Source organism: Amblyomma mixtum, chromosome 10 (assembly GCF_055824585.1).
Source record: "Amblyomma mixtum isolate Tamu chromosome 10, ASM5582458v1, whole genome shotgun sequence".
NCBI lineage: Eukaryota > Metazoa > Arthropoda > Arachnida > Ixodida > Ixodidae > Amblyomma > Amblyomma mixtum.
The window spans coordinates 56,697,920-56,711,914 of record NC_143021.1 but is presented as its reverse complement, the minus strand read 5'-3'; the positions used below and the strand labels follow the sequence as shown (position 1 = coordinate 56,711,914).

The following is a 13,995-nucleotide window of genomic DNA, read 5'->3' as shown; positions in this document are numbered from 1 at the left end:
GAAAGGGGCCAACATGTCGCTACAGGAATCACCGAGTCTTCACGAAGGGGTGATAGGTGCAAATCAGATACTGTTGGGAGCTGTGATTCCATCATTCACGGGGGGTGACAGCGGTCCCAAGATAAGGGACTTTCTGCAAATTTTAGAGCAGGTCGGTAATCTGGGCGGATGGCAGGAGAAACAGTTAGTCGGGATGGCGCGCTGTAAGATGGTCGGGGCTGCTCTGGACTTTGCCTGGTTGGATGAGGAGGTGGCAGGCGTGACTTCGTATAAATCGTTTAAAGCGCTCGCGCTGAAACGATATGATACTGAACCGGCGTGCAAGAAGTTTGAGAAGTTTCTAAGCGCAAGGCAGAACATTGGTGAGAATGTCCGCTCGTTCGCGAGCCGGCTGCGTAGGCTCGGAACAGAGGCTTTTGAGGACGTTGATGGCGATGACACGTCGAAGAGAGAAGCGAGGCGCGAAATCCTTAGGGAGCAGCTGACCTCTATTTTTCTGAATGGGCTCCACGATCCGGTAAGAAGATTTGCTCTGTCACACGATCCCAAGACATTCGAAGAGGCAGTGGAGGTAGCGTCTAGAGAAGAGCAGTTAGAGGAAGTGACGAGCACGAGCACCGCGACTGTCCGAATTGTAGAAAGCAGAGAGGAGACGGGTGATTTTTGTGAACGTCTGGATCGTCTGGAGAAGCTGCTCGAAGAGGTTCTTCGGATACGTGAGGGCCCTCCATCTGGGCAGGCACGAGAATTGAATCGACGCGTCAAATCAATCGCCTGCTTCTCGTGCGGCAGGTTAGGGCACATCTCACGTTTTTGTCGTTTGCGTCAGATATCGCACGGGCACATTTCAGGGCGCTTGGACCACTCCGAGCAGCGTAAGAAGGAAGGCGAGGGGAGCCCTGGAGGTATCAAGGAACTAAATAAAACATCTACTGAGAGCCGTCACGAGCGAGGGTGTTCAGAAGCGGTAGTGAGCCTATGCACGGGCAAAGCAGAAGGAGTTCGCGAGCCAGGGGAGACCAATCGCCATTCAGACGCGCTCAGAAGCGCGGCGGACGCAAGGCTAACTGAGGTTCCCCCTGTGATTGAGCAAACCCGCCTGTACGAGGAGCAAAGGAAAGATTTGTCTGTGCTAAAATTGATAAACGAGTGCGACAGCTCAGAACGAAAAGAGTCAAGATTGTATCATTTGGACTCTTGTGGTTTACTGCGTTTCAGAGACAAAGTGCACGGTGCCTCAAACCGAGTAGTTGTCCCTTTGTTAATGAGGAGTGAAGTTGTGAGGTTATGCCACGATATGGAAGGCGGAGGACATTTAGGATTTCAAAAGACCCGCCGGGCGGTTAGCAAAGACTATTTCTGGCATGGACTGAGACAAGATGTTGCAGAACACTGCAGAAACTGCCAGTGGAGAAAGAAACCGAGGGTGAGCGAATTGCATGGACCACCTCCTGATCTTAGTGTGACTTAGGGGAAGTCTGGGAGTTGCCACGACCGTTGAACTGTGCTCATGATTTCTGCGGTTGCGTGTTTTACATATAGAGGGCGGAGTTGTCCGCCGTGTGAAATTTACTCCTCTGCCTGGGGGGGACTGAGGGTCCGCCCACATTGTGCCGTGTTGTGAAACCAGTGCTTGTGCGCGACGACGATGTTTGGCAGCTTTGTCGTGCTCGAAATATGACTGCTGCCATAAGATTGAGTTGCGAACTTTGCGACGTACTGTTGGTTGTGAAAGTGCGGTGATCACAAAATTTTCATAGAAAATTTCTTTATAAGAAGAGGGGGTTGTGAAGGACTGTGTACGGGAGGCCTAGGCATGGCCCAAAAGAACTCTCTCCATCGACTAACACCAGAGACACTGTGTCTTTCTCAAAATTATCGCCCTGCTCCGTCAGCGAAGGCGGTTGTGTGGAATGCAGCGGGCGCAACTCAAAGACGTGCGAAATAGCCAGAGGGCAAAAGAGGAGAGGCCGCGCGCGGAGCCCAGCGCGACCACACGCATCCCTGCGGCCCGTTTTGCAGCGCGTCCCCAACTCCGCCCCCCCCCCCCCCCCTTTGGCACAGAGACAGGCACGTTTGTGCGTTTGTGTGTGCGCGCATGCACGCCTGCAGACGGCCTTGTTGCGAGGGACGGTCTGTGGACTCGGAGAAGGCTAGGAGTTGGATCTTTATTAAGGGAAGTTAACCAAAAAGAAAAGAGGGCCCCAGTTCCTTGGAAAGTACAGACTGGCTCCCCGAGCAGCTGCTCTCTTCCGCTGCTAGAGGAGGAATCTCTTTGTCCGTTGACGGCCAAGTTTTCGAATGCCGTGGTCGCGTGTCCAAGCCGCGGTTCTTGGAAGAGACCACCCCGGGTTCTGATGCGAGAAGAGAGAGGACAGCCGTGACCCTCATAAATATGTCAACTTCGAGAGGAGTGCGTCTTCGGCTGAACATGAGACCCGCGTTCGCGAAGAGGCCGGCACCCTGCGGCGCAGAGGGTAGGCCGGGACGCTCGCGGCAAAGAGAGTTTCCCGGAGTTCGCGGGCCCACAGGCCAGCAGTGTCTTGAAACGCAACGGCCTTACTAATGGCTCGAGGTGGCGAGGGAGGCCGGCAAGTTAGCACCAAGAGGGCTCCCAGCAGAGGAGGCGAGGAGGACACCGAAGAAAAAAGAAAGAGAGTCCTCAGAGAGACGCGTTGGGGACAGAAGGGAAAAAGGACAGAACGAGAAAACGAGCAGAGACGGGCGAAGTGTACGGACGGAGGGAGATCGCGCTGGTCTGTAGTCGGTGAGGCCGGACCCGAGGGCATCCGTTGCAAACTGACCGCCAGCCGAGACGCCCAAGAAGCCGGACGCCACAACCCGTCAGAGTACCGCCAGCTGAGACGCCCAAGAAGCCTGACGCCACAACCCGTCACAGTCACCGAAACGTGGGACCGCCACCAGGCAGAGCGCCACCCCCGCCAGAGCAGCCGAGAGCGAGGCAGCGGTGACAGCGATGAGCGGAAGACAGCGGTGAGCGGAACTCCCAGTTTCACCTTCAGGCAGAGTGAGAATAAACTAGGTTGATTCGGAGGCGTTGTGTGTTGGCTCATTTCTCCTCGCTTCAGCAGAACCCGTAGATGGCAACAAACAACTGTGTTGCATTGTGACTGACCCCCGACAGGCGGGAACGTCACACCATTACGGATCAAAGACCAGCAGCGCACCGACGTTAGACGCTACAACCTACCAAGACCCAGCGCGGAATACAAGCCAGGAGGCCGAGTCTGGACTTGGACGCCCATTCGCCGCCGCGGATTGAGTGAAAAGCTTTTGCGCCGCTATTTCGGCCGTACGAGGTTCTTCGTCGGCTAGGTGACCTGGACTATGAAGTCGTCTCTGACGCACTGACTGAATCCCGGCGATGCCGTCTACGACTAAAAGTTGTGCATGTCGTCCATCTAAGGCTCTATTGCACGCGCTAAAGGGCGCTTGTTTCTACACTCGGTGTTTATTTTTGCACAATACGTTTTATTTGTTTGTAATCGCCTTATGTTTTAAAGCATCAGGTCGATTCTTTTTTGAGAGGGGCGTAGCGCCGCGAATCTTTGTAGTGTTTTTTTGTTCATTCTTCAAAGCTGCCGGCACGCCACTTTATCACTTTGCTTGAGACGCAACAAGCGACCAGATTTATCTCGATTGATCTCATACAGGCTGAGCGGATTCTAGGTTGTTCCAGAATGTTCTACTAACTTTCCACGCGTTATCTCGAAAGCTCGCCATCACCTTTAAATTCAGCATAGCCGAGAGCGGCGGGCATCGGTTCGACGATCGCCGTGTACGCTTACTACTATACGCCTCCGCCGACTCATTCAGTTCTCTCCGGGCCCTAGTCAAACCAAATAAATAGTTTTGTTTAGAAGCCATTTTCGCTGTCTTCGTGCTCTCCGGACTGCTGTCACGACTACGTAAAAATATTTTATTCAAAAATTTTTTTCCTTTCATTTCCTTCATTCCTGTGTCTGCCCAGTTTTGCCTTTGACACATGTTCATCTGTTTTCGGGATAGTTTATTCTGTACACATAGTGCGATGCATCTCTTATATTCAGCATGCCTCCTTGCTATAAACTAGTTACCTGTTCACGGTTCGTCCGTGCGTGTATGCCTGTTCCAAATGTGAACGTAGTTCTTGCGTTGCATTTACATCTCGGGAATCAATTCAACTCTTCCAAAAGCTCCTTTTATTGAAGTATATTCTAATCTGATGCCCTAGCCTGACTGTCTGCCGCCTGTAATACATTCTTTTACCCTCGCGAGCCATCAGTGGTCTTCCTTTCGGATTACGTGCCCTGCCCGTGCCAGTTTTTTCTTCTTGATTTCAACTAGGATATCTTTAAGTGTCTTTTGTCGCTTTGACTCATCATGCTCATTTCCGCTGTCTTGCAGTTACACCTATCATTCTCGTTTCCCCAGCTCGCTCTGCTGTCTTCAATTTCCTCGCAAGCATTTTCGTTAGCTTCCAATTGTTTCTGCCACGTAGGAGAGTATTAGTGAGGTGCAACCATATACTTGTCTATTGAGGAAGAGTGGCAAACTGCTATTGAAGTCTTGAGAGTACATGCCAACTACAATTATGCCTCATGCTTGTTCTAGTAGCCGTTTCACTATCGTGGCAGTATCAGAGCTACTACCTGCCATATATTTACATGTATTTACGTGTGTTTACATTTGCATTTCTTTGCCGCCTGCCTTTAATTGTTGTTCCCGTCCGAAACTGTTCAACTTCCCCTGAGATTGGTTCGTATTATTTTAAGAGCGTTAGCTCTTATTATTCACGTTTCCCGATTTCTTGGGGTCTGCTACCCCATCGCTTCGGCGAGAAATTTTCTAAGTGCGAGGAATTCAAGAAGGCGGCCCGAGAGTAAATCGACATAGCAATCAATTGATGATTGAACGGTGACGTCATTAGAATATCAAATTGGTGACTGGTGACGTCACTGATTTTGTGGCGTCATAATTATCTAGTCACATGACTATGTTTATTCGCTTTTACCTCAGTAATTAATGAGGTATCATACAAACGAATTAGATATTTGGAATCCTCTATATGAGTGGAACAGGTTATACACCAAAATTAATTAATGAATTTAGTATTTAGCGGTGGATATGCTGATATTTACTTACTTATAATTAACTAACCGATAACGTCCTGATCTAACTAAAAGATATTCATAACGGGCTCGATGAGTAGGACATGTTAGACAACAATATTGTCTAATTAAGTTACTATTTACTTATGTTTAGGCTTAACATGGCGGCCATGTTGTCAGCACTCGGCAGCTCACAATTTCAAACCTCATGGCGGGCACTTACCGCCTTGAGGCAACGAAAAATGGTCCTCCAAAGAGTCGAAAAACTTTTTCGGCCCAAATTGGTCAAAAATATCTGACCTCAAGGTGGTAGGCGCCCGCTCACCGTAAGGTATGGAAAAGTAGAATAATCACGTGGCAATACATCACATGTGCGGTAGATGGCACTATCGGACAGCTAACGCTCGTTACTATTTAGTTACGCTCGTTACTTCAACGTCTTGCAGATGGCGGCGGCATTTTTACAGTCATGGTCATCTTTGCGTGTATAGTCCTTCAATGACGTTCTACAATTCGTCCCCCTTAGGACACTCGGCTACTAAGCGGCAGGACCCGTGTTCGAACCAGGCCGCAGTGGCCGACTTTATATGGAGGCGAAACGGAAAAGGCTCCCATGTGCCGTGCGATGTCAGGGCATGTTAAAGATCCCCAGGATATCGAAATTATTCCGGAGCCCTACAAGTTCCTTCGCTTGAGCGGTAGGAGGTATTGTTGGCGATTGAGTGGACCACTTAGGCCGCTGTCATTCGTGGGCTGATGGCTCTCTAGCATGGACCATCAACAGCTCCCTCATGACGAAATAAATCTTTTTCGAGCCAATCCACAACATCGCTTTCTTTTTATCTTTCATCTTCCACTCCCACATTCTTCCCTTCCCTGAGGGCGCAGTTGAAGTGTCCACCAAAAAGTGAAGCATTTGCCGTCCCTTTCATCTCTCAAAACCAATTTCAGTTTTCAATTCGTTCCCTGACCTACGTAGGATGCTCTCACAGGATTTAGATACTTCAATCTAGACATCTTTGCAACAGTTCTGGTTTGGTTTGGTTTGGTTTGGTTTGGTTTGGTTTGGTTTATGGGGTTTAACGTCTCAAAGCGACTTAGGCTATGAGAGACGCCGTAGTGAAGGGCTCCGGAAATGCCGCGCTGAATCTTTAGTTTGCGTATGAATATTACGTTTTCTCTTTCCCTCATAGATTTTTGCTTCCTTCCTCTTTGTTTTTCCGCTTCTTCATCAGTTTTCAGGAGCCACTTGCTCGGGCTTCTGACCTGTGCACAACGCAATTTCTCGTACTGTGTTTTCTCGTACTGGCCCCTTAGCTCCACTGTGTGCAGTGCATATGCGCCCCTGTGGACTGAGTGTGGGTTTCGTAACGGAGCCCAATGGGCATCAAGTGGGCTGCCCACCAGCACTCTGGACGGATGTAGACAGCTAGTGAGGGGCTATCATTAGGCCTGCATTGTGTAATGCAGGCAGACTATCCAGCTCCCCCATCGTTCCCAATGGGATGCATGTGGACAGCACCTGAGTATCAACGTTTGTCTTTGGTACCTGTTGTACTACTAAAGGGTACTAAAGGGGCAGCCCAATTTGGGCTTACCCCCATGTTTGCGCACGTTAGATAAAGCAAGACTGCTGAGTGGGTACAAGAACAAACTCGGGCTAATCACATCCTAGTCGAAACAAAAGAATGAAATGGGCTTGACCGGGGAATTTAATGCGAAGGCAAGGTAAATGATTGTCGTTAAGGGCAACGGACTGGATTTCAAGTGAGTGCAAGTGTAGCAGGGTTAGGTGGGTTAGGTGGGTTAGGTGGGCAGTGAGTTAGGTGGGCAGATTAGATTAAGAAATCTGTGGGGATATGGTGGTCGCAGCTGTCACAGGACGGGATTAAATGAAGAGATATGCAAGAGGCCTTTGTCTTGCAATGATCGAGCCTAGCTGGGTTCATGGCGATGACATTTTCCCCACCGGGGACCGACGTGGGTGCTTTTAGGTAGCCGCAGACCCCGTTGCCCACATTGACCTTTCAGGGTCTAAAATTAAAAATTAATTTTTTATATGCCTGCCCGATGTAAGCAGCCCACTTAATATTGGGAGCATCCCGCCGCAACGACTCTTTTCAAGCTTACTGCAGGCAGCCGACGGGTGTGTGTGTTTCGAAATATGATGTTGTTGCGACTTAAGCAAGGAAAGTACATGGCTCTGTCCATTGGCTCGAGCTGAGCCGTGAACAATCGCTGTCATGTGCAGAAATAAGAGAGTTCAAAGAGAAGTGTGAGGAAAGGCTCAAAGAAGAGACGCGCGTCGATACAGATTGGTCTCCCAAAGCGACGACACTGACTTTAGCAATGCATACCCAGTGGCCAGGAGCTTGTGTTTAGAAAAAAAAATTATTTACATATGTGCAGCCTTTGTCAAAGTAACCAGGCTGCACGTCTTTCTTCTCAGTTGTATATTAAAGCTATTATTTCAGCCCTCAAGCTCTAAATCTCTCTATGGTGAGAAGAACCCCTCTTCTCACCATCAAAGAGCTTTCTGATCTTTAGGGAAGCCGTGAGGGCTCTACTAAACGAGTGAGAAGAAAACCATGTAGCCTGGTTACTTTTGACAAAGACTGTGCATACACCACGGATACACTGACATTCACAAGTAGACATGGCACTAAGCATGTAAGGAGCGCCAATCCTTCGCCGTAATTGACGACAGCCGCCTGTATCCCAGCCCCGAAGGGTCGGGACAATTGCTTGGAGAGACGCAAGAAGCTAGCACAAGTTAGTGATGTGGCGCAATGATTGCTAGCATGGTCTGTTCATTTTGCACAGTTTACGTGAGTACTAAAGCCATAACCAAAAAATTCTTGTAAACTCCTAGGAATGTTCAGAACTTTCATACAAATTATATACAGGAGTAAGTTATGGGTGTGTACTATGCAAATTAGCGCAAATAAAGAAGACAATATGGTAGAATGCAGGCACGTCGATGTTTCCAGCCCCGAAACGGCCAATGTGGGACCGACTGCGCCATTGAATTGGTTTGCCGCGTTTCCTCATGTATAGTGCCCGTATTTACGCGGCGTCAGACTTCAAATCCCTGACAACACCAATGTAAGAAACAAGCGGGCACGCGCCTTTTGCAGCCATGCCACGGAACACGTGGGACATAAAGCGGTTTTGTGCGGGCAGCCCCAGTTCAGTTTGCCGAGGTTCTTCCCGCATAAAGACCACATTTATTTTGCACCTGCCTTCAAATAGCTGACAAAGGACCGATGCGGGTAGCATAGGGGCACGAGCTGTTTTGGTGCCCCACCACGGCCGATGTCGGACCTAAAGCAGTTTTGGGTGGGCCGCCCCATTTCAACTTGAGGAGGTTTTTTCCACACAGAGCCAACACTTATGCCGCATCTGGCCTCAAGTACCCTGCAATGGTACGTTGTCAGGTAGATGTGGAAAAATAGTCTGAGTTAACCCTAGCAACGCCAATATGAGACCTATCTAATATCTAACAAAACTTCTGTTCGGGCTAGGTGGTGCACAGCTTTTTTTTAAATGAATTTAAGCGCACAAGAACACGCACACAAGAAGAGAAAACTCACAGGATAGGTTCGAACTTCATCTCATTTATTCGAAAGGCAAGGTAGCAAATATATACATAAAAGGAGACATGCGGGCGTTAAGGGGTGGAGGGACACATTTAGCAGAGCATTCTGCGAACTGCAGAGCGTGCGAGCCGCGGCTGAAGGAGATAAATATACTTGGCAGAGGCGGTGATATGACGGCACGTGAACTATTAGAAGCCTTTCATATCAGGAAGAGGGGGCATGACTGTGTGAGTGACACGTCTGTTAATCTTTTGCAGGCAGAGTACAGGTATCTTGAGCACGTATTGTGAACTGACAATGAGTTCCTTTACTGCGCATGTCTCCTTTTTTGTATATACTTGCTATCTTGCCTTTCGAATAAATCAGATGAATTTAGCGCCTGTACTGAGTTTCCTCTTCTGCGCTTAAATTCACTTTAAAAAAAAAAACATGTAACACCAACACGAGCAAGCCACCAATCTGGGATTGCCCACTAACTCCCCATCTACGGCTGACTAGGTATTAGAGGAGTTGTCCCGCCCCATCTTCCCAAGTGCGACCCACAAGAGCCTAGCATAGTGTGCTAATTCAGTGTCTTCACTATCGCATGTGGCAAACTGTACGGCAAAAAAAACGTTTGTTGTGTGGAGCCCAGCAATTTCTCGAAAGGGTACCCCTAGTCCCCCAGCAGGAAGGCTTCATAGTATATGCCTGCCGCACACTGCGTCTTACTTCCTAAAACAGAAAAACAAACTAGCTCATAGTGTCATCAGGATGATTTTAACACCATGCGCTAGATGAGGGAATTTTAAAAGCAACGGCCTCGCTTTGCTTTTATGGTCAGGCATGAAAGTTTTAAGACTAAATCTGAAGATGATGTTTAGTGACTGCTGAAGTAACGACGCCACTGGTCGCGGCCATTGCCCACACGGCGTCCGGCAGTAACTTGGGTGCACTCACTCACCTTTGTCCTCCCCATGATGTGCCCGAAGCTGTGTAGTGGCTGGCTCACGTTCTCTGCAGTGAAATACGAGGGGAATGAACACAAAGCAACCAGGCCTGTCTGCTTTTGCCTCGCATGGACGCATCTTAAGCGCCCAACTTTAAGCTCTGTCGACGAGCGCAGAAGCAGGCGCGACCGCAGCGTCACTCTTTCTTTGCGTGGCCCAGCTGCGCTCACGGAAGGCTACGCTACTTTGGGGTTGTTCAGCACGTGTTGAGGCAGCGCATTCCCTCCATGTGATTTCACACAACACATTGCAGCATTGCCGAGGGCAATATATGTCATGATATGCTCGGAATAGAAAAAGAGCTGTACATTAATTTACTTTCTATGCGCCCAACACGATCTAATCGTTCGAAAAAATAAAAGAACTTTCTTGCAGGACTAACGTGTTTAAAAACTCGTTTTTTCCACAGACAGTAAGTGAGTGGAATGCGCTCACCTCGAGTACAGTGGAATGCCCAACGGTCCAGTCATTCTTCGGCATGCTTAACAGTATTGAGACAAAATAGCATTACCATCGTGTCGTTATACGCAATGCCTTGAATGCTTCATATGCATGATTGTTTTCATTGTCTATATATTTCGTTTCTTGCTCAAGTGATTGAGCATGCGTGGTTTTATCATGATGCTGTGTACGCGCCTTGTTGTTTTTTGTCGCGCTTTACTTTTCGTTACTATTTTTACTGCATGATTTCGTCTCTCCTTCTCACTTCAATTCTTGTGATGCTTTTTTGTTATGTGCATTTCTTTGCCGTATTATTGATATTCCCCTCCTGCCCAAGGCCTCAAACTGAGGCCGGCAGTATCTTGTAAGTAAATAAATAAAATAAGGAGTAAATTTCACGCAACCCCTTGACTGCGCTTGGGCTTGTTGCCTTGCGTCGACGCTTCCTTTCATTTGAAGAATTCTATTCTTCAGGGATGGTTGGAGCGATCAAATGTGAGCGCCCAGCTTCAACACCTGAATAGAGGCAATGCAGAGGGGATGACCTCACGTATTATACTTAAAGCTGCTGCAATGTAGAAGGCCAAAGGAGAGGCCGAGCCATAATCAAAGCAGGAAGCATGACTTAATAGCCCCAGTGTTGTAGCGAGACCGTGGCTCTGGACGCACGTTCAGATGTATCTTAATGTTTTGGTGATAGCCTCTAACACTTTATTTTATAGCTGTTTTTTGGCGGCTTTTGTTTTGTTTGTGTTTTGGCGGCGAAGCCTTCGCTTCGTTACTGTCACCCATGCCAACACCTCTACCGTCATCGTCATGCGCATTAGCCGCTTTGTTTTGCCAACGCCGTGTATATTTCCCTCTAGTTTGAGCCTGTCTTCATAAAGTTTTAAAGAGAAAAAAAGAGAAACGGACCGAAAGGCAGGGAGGTTAACCAGGCGATGCCCAGTAGGTTACCCTACACTTGGGGAGGAGAACAAAGGGGAAAAAAAGAAAAAAAGAGCGGCAATGAAATGAGTTTTTCAAGTGTCCAGTGACCACTATGTCAAGGGGACAGAGGGCGCGAGCTGAAAACTTAAAGATTATAGACGGGAATACAACCTCGAGTCCCTTAAGAACCTCAGGAGCGCTTTCACCGCTTTCCTTTGTGAGGAAGGCTGTGTCCAAGGCCCCAGAACGTTGGACTCTGTTAGAGGACGCGAGTCCATGAGGTACAGAGTAGCAGTCAGGAAACCGCGCTCCCGCTCGAAACGAGGGCAGTCACAGAGGAGGTGTCCGATCGTTTCATCGCAACCGCACTGGTCACACGCTGGAGAGTCTGCCATTGCGATGAGATCGGAATAGGCGTTTGTGAGCGCCACTCCCAGCCACCGGCGGCACAACAGAGTAGTATCACCGCGGGGGAGGCCGAATAGTCATAACGCTGAAACCAACCCAAAGGACGCAAGTTCGAGTCCCATCCTTGGCGGCCGTATTTCGATGCAGGCCAAATGCGAACACTCCCGTGCGCACAGCAATGTCATTGCAAAGTTTTAAAAAATACCAATATGTCCAGCCTTGCTCAGCGCCAACCCTGTGCAAAAGTTCGAGTTCGCCTCCCTCAATTATATGCCGCTCTCTTCCTCGCGTTCGATTTCGTGCTTAAAAAAAAAATTGTTTGAAAAGCTCGTCGTGTTCTGGTTCTATATGGCATACTTCAACCGTAATTGATTGTTCCAATCTAATTAAAGGCCTACGAATTAAACTATGACAACAAAACGTTTACGGCTATCGGAAAAACAGGTCAAGGATGACAAAAACACATCTAGCATAGAGTTGACGTAAGTTTATTATAACTGTTTGTATCACCCTTGAACTGGGACATATGGCTATACTGGGTGCTGATTTTGAAGATTAAAGGAATGGGAGAATATTTTCGCTAGCAAATCGCACAAGAAACTCTGAAAAAAAAAATCGAATACGAAAACTACAGCTCGGCGTTACGACGCAGCACTGGTCGCTAAGTCTTCCGGCTGTCAATTAGCAGTTCACTGGCGCACTGGTGCACCCAACCCTGTGTTTGATTTCTACTCCTAGCTATTGCGCTCGCGATCCTCTGTGGTGCCTTGGCGGCAATGACTATAGGCATGCAGCAGCTGAGGCTTAGGACGCGAGTTCGAATCCCTGTCCGAGGAGGCCGTATTTCGAAGGAGGCCAAATGCCAACACTCCCGTGCGCACTTCGATGTCATTGCATGCCGAAAAAAACCAGCTGGTCAAAAATAATGCGGAGCAGGCCTAAATCAGAGGCTGTGTGAGAATAAACACTCGTGCGAACAGGTTACTGATGCTGGAAAGCTTGTCAAAGTAGAGAGGTAGCCAATTTCAAAGAAAGTCGCCAGGTGTAGGAAAAATAGCAACGATAGAGGACTGCGTTGGGAGCAGTCCGCGACAAGTCAGCACACGAGATGTATCTTTAGAACCAAATAACACGGTGGATTCCGTGTTCTCAGATCCTTCTGAAGGTTACTGATTTAGGCTGTAGATGACTGGGAAGCGCCGTTTTTCACCAGAATAGGTGAAATTTGAACACTCCAGTTTCGCGACTATTAGTTAAACATACAAGCTTTCAAGGCTGGACGGGTGGAACGGTCTAGGCGATTTGGTTGTCAAATTCTCTCTGACATTAGTACAGCGTAAAAAGGACTGGCATGGACAGGAGGGACGACACAAAGGTTCTAACTTTAAGCCAGTCTTTAGTGAATGGCCAAGTGCTCATATACTTGCGGCCAGCTTCAGAGAACCCAAAAATAAAACCAAATGTTCTCAATCCAGGCACACAAATATTTCCGTTCAGCGTACCGTCCAAGAAGACAGGGATCTTCTTGTGTCCTCAAGACGCTCGTTACGCGCTGACACTGTCAACTCCCCCGTATAAGCCCTTGTAAGCTTGAAAATCTCGCAAGTAAGCTGATTGCAATATTGCATGATTATAACGAGCCGTTTACACATAATACTCGTCTCTTTATAACACAAATTTCATGGAACATGTAAACGCTGAAACCTCCGACGGGTAAATTGTGGTGGCATGGGGCTAGAAGCCCAAATTCTTTACAAAGTATAGCACGCGGAAAGACCACTAATGCAACTGTTCTCTCTTTTTGAAGATCACATTTGTGTCCAAAACTATGCACGTGTTGTCTGCATAATACGGCTTCGGAATCTCTGTGCCACCAAAAATCAGAATGCTTGTGTTGCGTCGAGTTTGGGTTCCAATGCGGATAAGCAAGTAATGCCTTCATGTGCCCAACGAAATCGGGTATAAATCCTCCTGCCCCACAGTTGCCTCCCGTGTCATACTTTAACCAACTCACACTATTGTGCACTGGTCTCGTGAAAATCATCGGTGACGAAATGGAAACATTTCTCGACACTAAAGGATGTGACGCTGTCCCGGCGACACATAGAAACATCACTATTTTTTCTATTCAGGTCTATGGATTCATCCTAACCGGAGAAAACCTCCTCCAGTCATCCAAATCTGGTTCCTCGACTTGGATTTCAGCCTTCGGCTAGAGCATGGCATTGCTTCCTGTTCGAATACGGTCTCACGCCCGTCCTCCTCAGCGCGCTACCACCTGACAAAGCGGTATATCGCTCTTGCCGTGCTAAGGAATGCCGTGACGCGTTCACGCATTCATCCAGTAGAACGCAGCACATCTGTCGCGGCCTTGAGGAGGCGGATTTCCCCAATCTCTTCGGGCGGGTCTGCAGGAAGCTTCAACTAGCGAGGTTCGAATAAACTCCGACAAGCAACGAAGATACGGAGAACTTTCCACGCTGAAGTCCTTCTGCACAGGCAGGCGGTTTCTAGCAA

The 13,995-nt window shown here is 48.4% G+C and overlaps 1 protein-coding gene across 6 annotated transcripts in view; it reads right to left on the bottom strand.

Annotated features, from left to right (window-relative positions):
* Positions 1–13,995, bottom strand: part of LOC149325860 (uncharacterized) — a 292,578-nt gene that overhangs the window by 207,292 nt on the left and 71,291 nt on the right. For all 6 annotated transcript variants that reach the window (XM_089563537.1, XM_089563535.1, XM_089563539.1 and 3 more), the window contains one exon: positions 9,654–9,706. In XM_089563537.1, coding sequence (XP_089419663.1) covers positions 9,654–9,706 — 53 coding nt within the window. The remainder of the gene's footprint in view (positions 1–9,653; positions 9,707–13,995) is intronic.